Here is a 16,561-nt window from a genome sequence, read left to right on the forward strand (position 1 = left end):
TGTACCTGTGGCAATGTTTGTGCAAACCACAAAATACGTACCAATACACACTGCAGGAATTCCAACAGAAATGAACACTATAGGCAGAAAAACTGCATTTTTTTGTTAGTCTATGGTTTGTAAAACATTTTGAATTTTGCGTCACAGCTCCATGTTCTGCTTTTCTGATTCACCAGACTTGCTCGATAGCTCAGCTGATACAGATTTGTATTTGCAATGCGAAAAGCTTGAGAACGAACCCCATGAAGAACGAGTCATGATAAGAGCTCAAAGACGAGTTCTAAACACAAGCTAAAAATACATGGACACAATTTTATTTTTGTCACATTTGCTTTTGTTAACACTTTTGGGTAGGTTTAGTGTGGGTGTAGGGTACGTTAAAAACACAACGTAACAAAACATGTCAGATTCACGCAAATCTGTTCTGGAAAAAAATAAGCTTTTAGCGCCACCCAGTGGACATTTCACTTTGAAACTGTCGCAATATGTACGTATTGGTACATATTTTGTGGTTTGCAAAAACGTTGCCACAGGTACTGATGAGATCAGGCTAAAAACGAAACAAATTGAACAGCCTAATGTGACATCTTGCATTTATACACATATCCGGACAGACAACAGTCTGCAGTGTATACATACGTTTAAAAATGGGACTGTATTTTTAAGAATGCATATACTTATAAAAATATAAGAACAAAGTATGTTTTTGTGGCAAGGGGGGCGTGGTTCAGCGAGGTCTGCAGCGGGAGAGAGGGCCGCGGGACGAGCGGTAAGTGAGTGGGTTGGACGCAGATTAATAACACCTGTCTCTTGTTCTAGTAATGAGCGCGGAGACGGGATAAAACACCAGCGGAACCGGAGACCGAGGAGAGAGAGAGTCGGACTGTTGATGCGAGGAGACCCTGAGATATCCGGAAGCCGGAAGTGCGTGACCCGGAAGCGAAACTGAGCATATACAGAGACAAACACACGCTGAAGCGTGCACGTTTATTGTTTTGAGTTATTGAGAATAAAGAGCATCAACAGTCCTGCCGACCCCCGTGTCCTCTTCCTTCCTCACTATATCGAACTTGTTACACTGGTGCCGAAACCCGGGAAGGAAGCAGGACAGAGCCGCCGCCATGACAACGCCCTCCGCCTCGCCATTTGCGGAGATCATCACCTCGCTCGCGGCCCTCCACCAGGAACATCACACGGCGTTGCTGGACCTTCGGACTGAACAGGAGCGCCGCTTCGCGGCCATAGTCCAAGGCCAGCAAGAGGACCGCGAGCAGTTCCGGAGCTGGATGGACCGGGAGGTTCGCGCCGAGGCCGCTGGGCGGGCCAGCGCACCGGTGCACGTGCCCCTACAGAAGATGGGGCCGGAAGATGACCCCGAGGCCTTCGTGGATCTCTTCCAAAAAGCCGCGGAGGCCTGCGGGTGGCCCCGGGCACAGTGGCCGGTGCGCCTCATCCCTCTGCTATCAGGCGAAGCCCAGGCGGCCGCGCAACATCTACCGGTTGCGAACCTCCTGGACTATGATGATCTGAAGCGGGCCATCCTTCAGCGGGTCGGCCGGACCCCAGAACAACACCGCCAGCGTTTCCGCTCCCTGGAGTGGGGCGAGTCCGGTCGACCCTTCGCCCTGGCCCAACAGCTCCGGGACGAGTGCCGCAGATGGCTGCTGGCCGGCGGCAGCGACGTGGACCATGTCGTCGATCTGGTGGTGCTGGAGCAGTTCATCACTCGGCTCCCCAGGAAGACCGCCGAGTGGGTCCAGTGCCACCGGCCCACGTCGCTGGAGACGGCCATCAATTTGGCGGAGGACCACCTGGTGGCGTGCCCGGGGGTCGGCGCACCCCCACTAACTTCTCCCTCTCTCTCTCCCCCTTCTCTCTCTCTCTCTCGACCTGTCCCTCTCCCCAGGTCCCGCCCTCCAGGCCCTCCTCGCGTTCCCCCCAGAGGCCGGGGTGGGATGGGCCTTGGACCGTCTGGGAGTTCGCGGGTCCCGCCCAGGGGGGCGGGGCCGCTGGGGACTGGTAGTGACTATGGCTCCGGTTCCGGCCCCTATCCGCGCTCAGCCTCCAACCCACTCCCCGCCGCCGGGGCGGCGGGTAGGCCTGGGCTGGCCTGCTGGCGGTGCGGTGATCCGGATCATTTTGTGGACCGATGTCCGATGATGGACATCGGAACAATGATCCGGATCCCGGACGTCCAGCGGACCACCCCCGATCAAGCAGGAGAGTACCAAATTCCTGTAAGTATCAAGGGGGGTACATATCAGGCCTTGGTGGATTCAGGATGTAACCAAACCTCGATCCATCAAAGCCTGATTCAGCCTGGGGCATTGGATACAAGCCGCGTGGTTAAGGTGCGGTGTGTGCACGGGGATGTGGTGGAATATCCGATTGTCCCAGTCACGATACAGTTTAGGGGAGAAAAGCATAGTGTTGAGGTGGCGGTTAGTCCCCACCTCCGGCATCCGCTAATTCTGGGGACGAATTGGCCCGCCTTTTCGGCGTTATTGGGGTCGTTGTGCGCGGATGCCGCTTGGGAAAACAAGGCTAGGAACGGGGCGGTGCGAGTGCAGGTTGGCGAGGCTGATACGGGGCCCTTGGGAACGGCTTCAGAGGAACCGAGCGGGGTTGAGAGACTGATTCTCTCGGACCGCGATGACTTCCCTCTGGAGCAGTCTCAAGACGAGACGCTAAAACATGCGTTTCAGCAGGTCCGCACGATCGACGGTCAGTCCCTCCAACCCGCATTGCCCGTCACGTATCCTTATTTTGCCATAATTAAAGATAGGTTGTATCGAGTGACCCAAGACGCTCAGACAAAAATGGATACAACCCAATTGTTAGTACCAAAGAGCCGCCGGGAAATGCTTTTTCAGGCGGCTCATTCTAACCCGATGGCGGGCCACCTGGGACAGGCGGCCACGCTGAATCGTTTAATGACCCGATTCTTTTGGCCAGGCATTTATGACAATGTGCGCAGGTGGTGCGCGTCTTGTCCTGAATGTCAGTTGGTGAACCCACTGGCCGCCCCAAAAGCGCCATTGCGCCCCCTTCCATTAATGCAGGTCCCCTTCGAGAGAATTGCGATGGACCTCATCGGGCCATTAGAACGATCCGCACGCGGGCATCGTTTTGCGCTAGTTATCGTGGACTACGCAACACGATACCCGGAAGCAGTGGCTCTCCGCAACATCTCGGCGAAGAGTGTTGCGGACGCACTGTTTCGTTTAATCTCCCGGGTGGGGATTCCGAAAGAAATCCTCACTGATCAAGGCACGGCGTTTATGTCACGCACGTTAAGCGAATTGTATGGATTATTGGGCATTAAATCCATTCGAACCAGCGTCTATCACCCACAAACAGACGGGTTGGTCGAACGATTTAATCGCACTCTTAAATCCATGATCCGTAAATTCGTACAAGAAGACGCCAAGAATTGGGATCGGTGGTTAGAACCCCTCTTATTTGCTGTGCGCGAGGTCCCGCAAGCCTCCACGGGGTTTTCCCCCTTCGAGCTTCTCTACGGGCGTCAGCCACGGGGGGTGCTGGACGTCCTACGAGAAACTTGGGAGGAGGGGCCGTCGTTGGCCAAAAACGAAATTCAGTACGTCATGGACTTGCGAACAAAACTCCACACATTGGGGCGGCTATCTAGGGAGAATTTGTTGCAAGCCCAGGACCGCCAGAGCCGGTCATATAACAGGGGTACTAAACTGCACAAATTCACACCGGGAGAGAAAGTGCTCGTTTTACTCCCAACCTCGAGCTCAAAATTAATGTCGAAGTGGCAGGGGCCGTTTGAGGTCGCACGACAGATAGGAGAGCTCGATTATGAAGTGATACGATCCGATAGGAACGGGGCACGTCAAATATACCACCTCAATCTGCTGAAAAAATGGAATGAGGTGGAATCGGTGTTGTTGGCAACGGTGATCGGGGGAGAGGATGATCTCGGGCCAGAGGCGAGCATTAAGGCGCAATCAGTCGCACTGGCCCCTGGGGGAGACCACCTCTCACCGTTACAACTCGCTGATTTATCGAAGTTGCAAGCGGAGTTCGCTGACGTGTTCTCGCCCCTACCGGGACGTACCGACTTGATTCAGCACCATATCGAGACCGAGCCGGGCGTGGTAGTTCGCAGCCGGCCGTATCGCTTGCCTGAACACAAGAAAAAAGTAGTTCAGGACGAATTAGGCGCAATGCTCGACATGGGAGTAATCGAGGAGTCCAACAGTGACTGGGCGAGCCCGATAGTCTTGGTCCCCAAGACGGACGGCTCGGTCAGGTTCTGTGTGGACTACCGCAAGGTGAACGCTGTGTCGAAGTTCGACGCGTATCCAATGCCACGGGTTGACGAATTGCTTGATCGGTTAGGCTCGGCTCGATTTTATTCGACACTGGACTTAACAAAGGGCTATTGGCAGATCCCCTTGTCTCCATTGTCCAAAGAAAAAACAGCTTTCACCACGCCGTTCGGATTACACCAATTTGTCACGCTTCCGTTCGGCTTGTTCGGGGCGCCCGCGACCTTCCAGCGACTCATGGATAGGATTTTGCGTCCCCATGCTGCATATGCTGCTGCGTACCTAGATGACATAGTGATTTATAGTCACGACTGGCAGCGGCATATGCAGCATGTGAGGGCGGTCCTGAGGTCGCTGAGGAGAGCGGGGCTCACGGCCAATCCGAAGAAGTGTGCGATTGGGCGGGTGGAAGTAAGGTATCTGGGCTTCCACTTGGGTCATGGGCAGGTGCGTCCCCAAATTGATAAGACTGCCGCAATTGCAACCTGTCCGAGGCCCAAGACCAAAAAGGAGGTAAGACAGTTCTTGGGGCTGGCGGGATATTATAGACGGTTTATACCAAATTATTCGGACCTCACCAGCCCTTTGACTGACCTTACTAGAAAGGGGCTACCAGATACGGTCCAGTGGACGGAGCCGTGTCAACAGGCTTTTACCCAAGTAAAGGCTGCCCTATGTGGCGGGCCGCTGTTACACTCCCCTGACTTTTCTCTCCCTTTCTTGTTGCAGACCGACGCGTCGGACAGGGGGCTGGGCGCAGTCCTGGCCCAGGAGGTGGAGGGGGGAGAGCGGCCGGTGCTGTACATTAGCCGTAAGCTCTCCAAGAAAGAAGCTAAGTACAGCACCATAGAAAAGGAGTGTTTGGCCATCAGATGGGCCGTTCTCACCCTCCGCTATTACCTCCTGGGGCGGGAGTTCACTCTCTGTTCGGACCACGCTCCTCTCCAATGGCTCCACCGCATGAAGGATACCAACGCGCGGATCACCCGTTGGTATCTGGCTCTTCAGCCGTTTAAGTTCAAGGTGGTCCACAGGCCGGGTGCTCAGATGGCTGTGGCCGATTTCCTCTCCAGAAATGGGGGGGGGGGGCTGCAGGCCGGACGGCTCCCCGGCCTGAGTCGGGCGGTGGGGGTATGTGGCAAGGGGGGCGTGGTTCAGCGAGGTCTGCAGCGGGAGAGAGGGCCGCGGGACGAGCGGTAAGTGAGTGGGTTGGACGCAGATTAATAACACCTGTCTCTTGTTCTAGTAATGAGCGCGGAGACGGGATAAAACACCAGCGGAACCGGAGACCGAGGAGAGAGAGAGTCGGACTGTTGATGCGAGGAGACCCTGAGATATCCGGAAGCCGGAAGTGCGTGACCCGGAAGCGAAACTGAGCATATACAGAGACAAACACACGCTGAAGCGTGCACGTTTATTGTTTTGAGTTATTGAGAATAAAGAGCATCAACAGTCCTGCCGACCCCCGTGTCCTCTTCCTTCCTCACTATATCGAACTTGTTACAGTTTTAAAAAGAGCTGTGGTTAGCCCAGCACACCATTAATTTACACTGTTTAACCATTAAACACACACACACACACACACACATATATATATATATATATTTGGAGGTGTGTGAAATCTCTCTAAGTAGTCTGAAATTCAGGGTTTTTGGATCTTATCAATCAGATCGAAAGTAACTAGTAACTAAGTACTTGAGTAGTTTTTTCATCTAATACTTTTTTACTCTTACTCAAGTAACTATTACGGTTGTTACTTTTACTTTTACTTGAGTAAATATTTCCGTAAGTACTTGTACTTTTACTTGAGTAAAGATTTTGGCTACTCTACCCACCTCTGGTTCCGGTGGTCCCAGTTCCGGTGGATCGTGTTCCGGTTGTCCCAGTTCTGATGGATCATGTGCCGGTGGTCCCAGTTCCGGTGAACTCTGTTCCGGTGGTCCCAGTTCCAGTGGACTCTGTTCCGGTGGTCCTAGTTCCGTTGGATCTAGTTCCAGTGGTTCCAGTTCTGGTGGATTCCGTTCTGGTGGTCCCAGTTCCGATGGACCCAGTTCCGGTCTGTGTTCCAGTGGATCGTATTCTGGTGGAACGTACTCTGGTGGTTGCTGCTGTGGCGGAAGTGCCACCCAGGCTTCTGCCTCTTACTGCGTTGCCCTGGCGTCCTGCTCTGCACTTTCCGCCCTGGCATCTTGCTTTGCCCGTGTCGCCCTGGCCTCCTAAACTTTTTGTTTTCCCTGTTCCCCTCTTGTCTGTTCATCCTTTGTCTGTCCCTCCCGTCCCGCCTCGGTCTGTCACTCCCTTCCCTCCCTGGTCTGTCACTCCCGTTCTGAGTGGAGTGTCTGGTAGCCGCTCCTTAAGGAGGGGGTAATGTCACATGCTTGTCCTGTCTAGTGTGCACGTGCATTTTGTTATTTTGGGCATGTGCTCGTGTCACTAGCTGTGTCTCATTTCAGAAGGCTGCGTCCTCCGGAGGTCGCATTTGAAGGGTGCATACGTCATAAGGCCGTCTCATTTCAAAAAAGTGAGTAGGACTCTCCAAATGCGACCTTCGAATGCGTCCTTCTTTTACAGGATTTCGGAGTGTGCATGAGGTGTAGCCTTCTCGGCTGGAGATAACCCATAATTCTTTGCGTCGCCGTTAACAACCGTCATATATATTTTTTTATATTATATGAAAAAACTGCACCACTGCCAGATATACATGCGAGCGTAGGTGTGGTGTTTAAAATGTAAGTTCAAGCTTGTTTTTATTTTTAAGCTCTATTACCTCAAACAGATAGTTGTGGTTAACAGGATTACAACACTTTAGTGCTTATTAAACATTTAGAACAGTACATTGCTGTCAACAAGAAACATTTCATAGTAATTTTCAAGTTATAAATCATTTTCATTCATATAAACTGGCGTGAGAGCGCAACGAGGCTGAATGTGTTGGCATAGCAACGTGATACTTCCTGCCTGTGTGTCCTACAAAGGACGTCTCGTTTAATTCTGATTGAGGACACTTTGTATACTGCATCCTACACAGGACGTGTCCTCCGGAGGATGCAGCCTTCGAAATTTAACGAAATGAGACACAGCTATTGTCTTGATCCATCCCCCCTTATCTCGTTGTTGGTTACATTTGCCCCACCTGTTCCCTCAATTCCCGTCTTGATTTGTCCCCTTTATAAGCTCCTTGTGTTTGTTAGTCTTTGTCGGATTGTTGTCTTGTCTACGTCTCCCAGTTTCCTGTGATATCCCTTTTTGGTATGTTTTATGTTTCTAGTTGTTACTTTCATTGTGTTTGCCCCATCATGGGTTTTGTTTTGTGTTTTTGTTTGTTTTGTTAACAAATTATCATCTCCAGCACTCTCCTTGCACTAGTTTTCCTTTGTTTCTACATTACAATTATATCAAAAGACATGAAAAAGCCCATATGTTTACCCGCCCGTAGACCCTCCCCTAGAAGAAATCAGGACAGAAGTGGTTGAAAGTGGATGTAAGAGACGGATTAAGACACCAGGAATGTAAACGGGAATGTGTCTCCCTCGTTTAATAGTGATCCGATCCACCAAAATGCATTGTAATACCAGCTGTAAACGGGCCTAAGAGATTCAAACCAACATAGTTTCAAAAATACTTTTCAGACTACATATTAGAGCATGTAATATTGATTTCCCATTTTCATTTTCTTTCTAGCAGGACTTTTAATACCTAAAAAGACTGTAGTGAAGCAATAAAATTGCATTCAATATGAACACATGCTTCAGCACCTTGGTCAATAAAATAATGCAGTTTCTCACACAATTATAATGTCACAAAATGTTGAGTTCTGTCCCCATGGGCAAGACAATGAATGAGACAAAGAACAAGGGAATAACAACCTAAATGCATTAAGGGAGAGCCAATAAAGGATGTAAACACATTACACTTCAATAAAAACAGATGCTTTTAGATGATATGCTGTTGCAGTCTCTGTTCAGTTCTCAAATGGGATAGCTGTAATGCAGTCAGTATATGATGGCATGATGAGAGTATGAACAGAGAGAGCCTAGTGAGTGGTGCAAACATTCTAGTGTTGTTAAATAAGTTTGTTACAGAGGTTGAATCTCATTATTCATCCTTCCATGATGTGATCAACATTGCAGACCTTTGTCAACCCCATAGGAGGCTGGGTATTACTATGGCACTCACTTCATTTGTTCTATGTGAATTTAGAAGGTCTAAGACATGAAGCTTAAGCTAGAATGGAAAAAAAAGAAACTGCGCCAATGGAAGATAAATGTCGTCATGGAAACCCCTGGCAGCAAGCCCATCTTGCTTCAATTACTGTGACTGCACTGCTTTAGTTGTAACCAATTTAATTGACTGGAACTTTTTTTTCAGCACATTTAGTCTGGACTGACCCTTGTCCCTGAAAACTGTACTTGTCCATTTAGCTCCTGAACACAGCCATGCTTTACAAAAATAAAAGACCCTCTAACCATCATGTTAACTGCACCTTTGATATCCCCCAGCTGCCCCCTCTCAACAGATTGTAGATACTTTGATCAGTCTAGCCTTTTTTCCCTTCATTTTTTATTCCCTCAATCTTTCTTCTTTTGCCAGCAGCAGCTGCTGTGTTTGCACATAGACAACCCAAGTTGGTCTCACAAATTCTCAACACCACCTGCTGTGTTGATTTCACAGCAATTAAGAAATTCAACAAAAAATAATACAAAAAATTAGTCCCAGCCACACCTTAATCTCGCTGATGTGACCAAAAGCAAGTCTTCAGTACCCAGGGTTCAGTAATTAGCGTAGCCTACAATGAATGACTGTTGGAATGTCTAATGAAAGGCAAAGCGTTAGCCAGATAACAACTCATCTGACTTAATGAATGTTTGCTTGCCTTGTAGTGGATAATTTCATACGATATTAAACTCACACAGGAGGGACACAGTACATCCTGATGGGTTATGAAGAAGCCAATATATCATCCTGAGCTAATGCGGTATGGGGTTACAGAGAGACCAACTGAAATGAGTGGACAATTTTATGAATTGTGACACATAAACTCTGGGGCAAATTACCCACTCAGTTTCACTATATTAGCATGTGGTATTTAAGCTCAAAAACCTGTGTCTGATTCACAAATCACCTGCAATGCAGATTGTATGGCTGCTATCTGTGCTGACAAACCTTTCCTTTCAGTGTAAATAAGACATATTTTAGAACCTTATTCACATGGTCATTCATCAAATGATGGACAAGACCATTATGAACATCCATGTCCAGATACTCATTTTAAAGGGCCGATCAGGTGTCAGTATCATAGTGATGCTGCACAGTCCCAATATATCAAGAGCACGGGGAATAGCGACATGCTTAAGATAAACTGTAAAATATTAGAGAAACTGTTTTCTTATTCTTCATGTTACCTACTTGTCAAAGACTGGATTTATATCAGAATTATTTCCTTACTTGTGGCACAAAGCTGCCAAAATCTATTCTGCACTAAATCTGATATTTTACATTCTGATTCACAAGTAAATAAAGGACAAGCTATACAATACTACTGAAAAATAAAGTGACACATTTCGGAGAAAGAAAGTAAAGAAAACCATAAGTAACTGCACAGAAGTGTGTAGACTTTTTATATCCACTGTATACACAGATCAGGCATTACATTATTAGTATTGTTTCTTCCTAGTATTTTGTTGGTCCCAGTTCCCTATATCGAGGGAAATTCGCACTGCGTCGGAACGACGAATTTGGGGGATACTCCCTTAGCAACAGCACATCTGAAGTCTGAATGAAACTATTCCAATCTTGATTGGTGTTGCGTCATGATGTAGATGTGACGGCATACCCGGAAGCTACATAAGGGGGGTCGGCGTATAGTAACGGCAGTTATCGCTCTTCAGCATAGTGCTGTGTGTCAATTGTTTGTCTATTTATTGTTGTCTGTCAAAAAATGTGTGCATTGTGAGCATTGTGACCAGAGGTGGGTAGTAACGAATTACATTTACTTCGTAACATTTACTTGAGTACATTTTTGGGTAACTTGTACTTTTAGAGTATATTTAAAAATGGGTACTTTTACTTTTACTCAAGTACATTTCTTGTGAAAAAACTGTACTTTTACTTCGTTACATTCGGTGGCGTTCCTCCGCTACTGTCAATGGTGCTAATTAATTATATATTTTAAAATAAGTATGACTTGCAATTCTCACGAAACGTTGGAGAGGCTGCTTCGCGAGAGGTGGATACGCATCACCCGCATAAAATTAGCGCGCGTTTAGTCAGAAGATGATGGCCGAAGCAGAGGGAGATGTGTGTGAGCTACGGCAGATCACCCGTACGTGGCCTCAAGTTCAGCCTGTTTTCAGTCCAAGATGTCAAAAAGAACTGTTTCATAATTTAATGCATGCTGTGTGCACCAAAATGAACTGACATCTCAGCATACAATAATTCCAGCTCCAACCTGAGAAAACAGCGGTAAGTGTAACAATGATGCCTATATTTGAACACTATTAATGGTAATTTAGTAACTATGGGCACTTTTCCTTTATTGTAATACAATTTCACACACTGTCCGAGTGTTTTCCTCATATGCGCTCTTGTGCAAGCATTGACAAATCGTTTGAATCCTCCGTCCGAACACACGTCCACAAACAAACGTTAACATCTGCACATTTACATATCTTTTCTTTCTCACAAAACGAGAAACCTCATTGGCAAAATGTTCCTGTGACAATGTTTTTGCAAACCACAAATTACGTACCAATACACACTGCAGTTTCCAACAGAAATGAATACTATAGGCAGGAAAACTGCATTTTTTTATTCTATGGTTTGTAAACTAAAACATTTTGAATTTTGCGTCACAGCTGCATGTTCTGCTTTTCTGATTCACCAGACTTGCTCGATAGCTCAGCTGATACAGATTTGCATTTGCAATGCGAAAAGCTTGAGAACGAACCCCATGAAGAACGAGTCATGATAAAAGAGCTCAAAGACGAGTTCTAAACACAAGCTAAAAATACATGGACACAATTTTATTTTTGTCACATTTGCTTTTGTTAATACTTTCGGGTAGGTTTAGTGTGGGTGTACGTTAAAAACACAACGTAACAAAACATGTCAGATTCACGCAAATCTGTTCTGGAAAAAAATAAGCTTTTAGCGCCACCCAGCGTCGCAATATGTATGTATTGGTACATATTTTGTGGTTTGCAAAAACGTTGCCATAGGTACTGATGAGATCAGGCTAAAAACAAAACAAATTGAATAGCCTAATGTGACATCTTGCATTTATACACATATCCGGACAGACAACAGTGTATACACACATTTAAAAATGGGACTGTATTTTTAAGAATGCATATACTTATAAAAATATAAGAACAAAGTATGTTTTAAAAAGAGCTGTGGTTAGCCCAGCACACCATTAATTTACACTGTTTAACCATTAAACACACACACACACACACACACATATACATATATACATACATATATATATATATATATATATATATATATATATATATATATATATATATATATATATATATTTGGAGGTGTGTGAAAGCTCTCTAAGTAGTCTGAAATTCAGGGTTTCTGGATCTTATTAATCAGATCGAAAGTAACTAGTAACTAAGTACTTGAGTAGTTTTTTCATCTAATACTTTTTTACTCTTACTCAAGTAACTATTACGATTGTTACTTTTACTTTTACTTGAGCAAATATTTCCGTAAGTACTTGTACTTTTACTTGAGTAAAGATTTTGGCTACTCTACCCACCTCTGATTGTGACAAGCTGACGCTCAGGGTGCTTCACTCTTGGCTGGCCGTGTTCTCAAAGAGGCCGGCCAGCCTCATCTGTCCCGCATCTGTTTAGGCAGCGCATGGTGGCATAAATCAGTGGGTTCTCTAATGAACTTATCAGCGGGTCTTGGGACTGCTGTGGCACCATCTCAGTCCTCGCTGACAGTTCAGATGTTCTCCTTTCCCGAGTGGCTTCTTCCCCCGGGGTGGAAAACCCAATGCTTGAGCCGTCCGAAGTTCACAGCATCGAGGCGGGTGACGTTAAGCACCAAACACGCTACTTCATTCATAAAATAAGGGTGCTCGGGCAGTTCTCGAGAAGGGCTTCCTGTAGTGACTCAAAGCCCGCGTTGCGGCTTCTTCCCCCGGGTGGAGAACCAGATGCTTGAGTAGATTGATTCCGAGGAATTAGACGTACTCAGCAACGAAGGAGTGAAGTACATGAGAGCTCGCCACTTCATAATGCAAGGCTCGATCTCGCGTTGCCGAGGCAGTGCGTAGATTAAGGGTCTGCAATAAAATAAGATTGAACACACGCGATCGGTGTACATATGATACTGTTTGGTGCGAGGCAGCAGTCCGCTCCTGAGGGTGCTGGTTGTGTTTATTGAGAAATATCTCGACGCTTGCGCTTTTCGGGTATTTCAGCCTCGCGCCTGTGGTCTTACTGTCACGGTTTAGGAATTCATTGTCTCCTTCTTTGTGTCTTGTGAGGTTGTGTTGGAGGCGTGGCTACTGATCATGGCACTCATCACTTTCACCTGCTGCACTCATCAGTCTCACTATTTAAACCGCTCTCTCACTGGCACCCATTGTCAGATTGTTACAGGCGTTTCTGGCGTGGCTGGCTTCGGCTTCTGTTTCCCCTGGGGGATTATCTCTGTTCCGGGTCCAGGATTTCGGCCTCTGGTTGTCCGCTGCTTCCCTGCTCTGCCGTATCGTCTGCCTGTCCGCCTGCACCTGACCTTCGCCGCGGTTTGCCTGCCTGTGCCCTGAAGCCTGTCTCTTTGATACTTTTGCCTGTTATCTGAGCTTCGTTTATTGTTGACGCTTGCCATCCTGTGAAACAATAAACTTGTTTTTTGATTCGCTATTGGATCCTCTCTGTCTCTCATTACAGCCGTGACACTTTTATCTCAAGGAAAGAAAGCTAAATATGTTGTAATCTCACGTTTGCAAAGGCAGCGTGTAGTTTACAATTCTGTATGAATAAATATTAAAATAGTATTCACTGGTGGTGAGGAGTTCAGTGATTATTCAGTCTGTCATTCAGACCATGTTCATTGATGGATGATTATGGTAGCATTTAATTCTGAGGTATTAAATGTGATTAATCTGATTTTGTGAGGTAGATATTTCATGCCTATCATCCAAATCGTGTTCACTTATCTATATATTTATCTAAAAGCAAATCTTCCGGAGAGTGATCGAGGTCGCTTCCTTCGTGGAGTTTTTTGTAAGTCAATGCTGAGATCCGCCGTCTACGACGCTCGGACCACAACGATTTCCAGTGAATGCATGCTGCTCCAGCCGCCTCTAGAAGACTTGCAGCTGGGCAGCAAACGCGTTTGTACACCAAAAATCCTCCCCGACTAAGCTCTGCTGGGTGGCTGCTTCACGGGGTCGGGCAGGAGGCTCGGTGGGTTCCGGAGGCCAGAATCGAGAGACTGGTTCCCCTAGTAGAGTATCTCGGGGCATTGTTATGCCTCCCAAATATATTTACTTTGGCTCTGTTTACCGTGGGCAAAAGGGTGTAGACTGCAGTTCAGTGTTCCACCACTAAGGTTAATCGGTGTGGTTTGGACTGTGGTGTGCCCAGCTCAGTGGCCTGCTGGCCAGCCCCCTCTCCTGGGGAGGGATCGAGGTTGCCTCCTCCGTGGAGTCTTATGGAAGTCATTGCTACGATCCGCCGTCAATGACGTTCGGGTCAAATTGATTTCCAGCAAACGAATGAAAATCCATTCCGTATGATCAGGTTAACGCGCAGATGCCTTCGTTCCCTAGTTATATGGAAGAAACCCTGTTTTCTGTCTCAAGGTCCAGTGCTGGGAGGGTCATGTTGCCGGAAATCCGTTTCAACAGACGACTCCCTCACTGGTTGGGGCGCGATCATGGACGCCCGCTTTGTGGGAGGTCTGTGGGAAGCCTGGCATTCTTCCTGGCACATCAACTGCCTCGAAATGCTGGCGGTCTACAAAGCTCTGAAGAGCTTTTTCCTGGACCTCCACGGCCACCATGTCCCAATACGATCCAACAACGAGGCCGTAGTATCGTATCTGAATTATCATGGGGGCCTGAGGTCACGCCCTCTATGCAGACTGGCGCACCAGGCCCTCTTGTGGTCCCGAAACGAGGGAGCAGATATCCTGCCGAGGCAGGGGCTGAGGCCCGGAGAGTGGCAGCTCCACCCAGAGTTGGTGGAGGTCATGTGCGAGTGGTTCAGCCCAGTGGAAGTGGATGTTTGCGTCTCGAGAGACGTCCCACTGCCCACTGTGGTTTTTCTCTCACGCATCCAGCCTCGCTGGGGTTGGATGCCATGGTGCAGACATGGCCGAGGCAGCATCTGTGCACTTTCCCCCAATCACTTTGCTTCCGGGAGTCCTCTGTATGGCAGCTCCCTCTGAGAAGGGGTCTCCTATCTCAGGCAGGGGGCACAATATTTACCCCCGGCTGGGAATTTGGAGCCTTGAGCCAACTCCTTCATCACTAACGAAGCGATCTGGAAAACCAAACTTTTCCTGAGTTTGGAGGGCCACCAACAAACCCCAGCAAAGACTGTTATTGCTCCGGCTTTAACTTCTGGATATTCGGCAGCGGTGCCACAATGCAATGAATGGTTTAGTTTGCATCTTTCTCCGCCGCCATTACAGAACTACATCTCAAACTAGCGCTCGACATCAACGCCATCGTTCTCAGCCACTCCCTCTGTTCGCTGTTTGGACCAGTAAAAATTTGTTCGGAGAAAACCTAAGACTACACAGCAGTCCCAGACGTAGTACTGAAGGAAAATGAAAATTGAGCGGAAGTACGTAGGAGGGCAGAGCCAGGCTAGGGGATCTCTAGGCCTTGGCAGTGACACCAACTTGCCTGGAGTTTGCCCCTGGCGGAGTTAAGGCCATTTTTCATCCTAAACTAGGTACTTAAGGTGTCATCTAGTGTGGCCAGGTCATTGGTTCTTCAGGTTTTTCATCCCCCGCCCCATGTGACGGCGGAAGAAGGGAGGCTTTTCTTTTTATAGAATATACTTGGAAAGGTCAGCAACACCTCCGTCACATCTCACATCTACGTCATGACGCAACACCAATCAAGATTGGAATAGTTTTATTCAGACTTCAGATGTGATGTTGCTAGGGGAGTACCCCCCCAAATTCGTTGTTCTGACGCAGTGCTCATTCCCTCTCAGGGAACAGAGGGTTATATACATAATCCGAGACGTTTTGCTGACAAAACAGCACTGACCAGGAAATACCATTTCCATGAAAGGGTGTACATGGTCTGCAACAATGCTAAGGTAAGTGGTGTGTGTCAAAGTAACATCCACATGGATGGCAGGACCTAAGCAGAACATTGCCCAAAGCATCACACTGCCTCCACCGGCTTGCCTTCTTCCCATAGTGCATCCTGGTGCCATGTGTTCCCCAGGTAATCCACGTGATTTAAAATAAAATGGGATTCATCAGACCAGAACACCTTCTTGGTCTGTCCCTCCCTTCCCGCCCTGATCTGTCCCTCTCGTCCCGCCGCTGGTCTGTCCCTCCCGTTCATAGTGGAGTGTCTGGTAGCTTCTGTCATTGTTTGATCCCTCCCCCCTTGTTATCTCATTATTGGTTTAATTTGCCCCTCGTTACCTGCCTCATTTGTTCCCTTTTATAAGCTCCTTGTGTTTGTCAGTCTTTGTCAGATTGTTATATCGTCTATGTCTTCCAGTTCCCTGTGATCTCTGTTGGTTTGTTTCAGTTTTATATTTTGTTATTCTTATTATGTGTTTTTTTTCCCCCTTGTGGGTTTTGTTTTGAGTTTATGTTTTATTTTTGTAAATAAACCTTCATTTATCTGCACTTGAGTGCTCGCAATAGTTTTCTTTGTGTTCCCGACCGTAACAATGCTTGCCCATTTTTCCTGCTTCTAACACATCCACTTTGAGGACAGAATGTTCACTTGATGACTAATATATCCCATCCACTAATGGTGCTGTGTTGAAGAGATAATCAGTGTTATTCACTTTACCTGTCATAATGTTATGCCTGATCAGTTTGTGTCCATATATGAACACAACATAAAAAAACTACTTTTTTTTACTTGAGTTACACTGTAAGTTGGGTGGCAACTAACTTTTAAAATTGACACAAAGCAATTTAATAGAGAGTAATATTCAGAAGTGTGGGTCCATTTAATCTTCTGATTTTAGAATGATCATAGAACTTGAATTTGCTGTAGCCCTTCACCCAGGTTCACAAATAATATT

At 47.2% G+C, this 16,561-nt stretch overlaps 1 protein-coding gene across 1 annotated transcript; it reads left to right on the forward strand.

Annotated features, from left to right (window-relative positions):
• Positions 1-716: 716 nt before the first annotated feature.
• Positions 717-5,715, forward strand: LOC137046182 (uncharacterized). Its single transcript, XM_067423284.1, has 2 exons — positions 717-2,237; positions 5,548-5,715. Exons 1-2 carry the CDS (start codon positions 1,122-1,124, stop codon positions 5,548-5,550), a joined length of 1,119 nt encoding a protein of 372 aa, XP_067279385.1. The 5' UTR covers positions 717-1,121; the 3' UTR covers positions 5,551-5,715.
• The last annotated feature ends 10,846 nt before the right edge of the window (positions 5,716-16,561 follow it).

The sequence above is a fragment of the Pseudorasbora parva genome, chromosome 18, assembly GCF_024679245.1.
Source record: "Pseudorasbora parva isolate DD20220531a chromosome 18, ASM2467924v1, whole genome shotgun sequence".
Taxonomy (NCBI): Eukaryota; Metazoa; Chordata; class Actinopteri; order Cypriniformes; family Gobionidae; genus Pseudorasbora; species Pseudorasbora parva.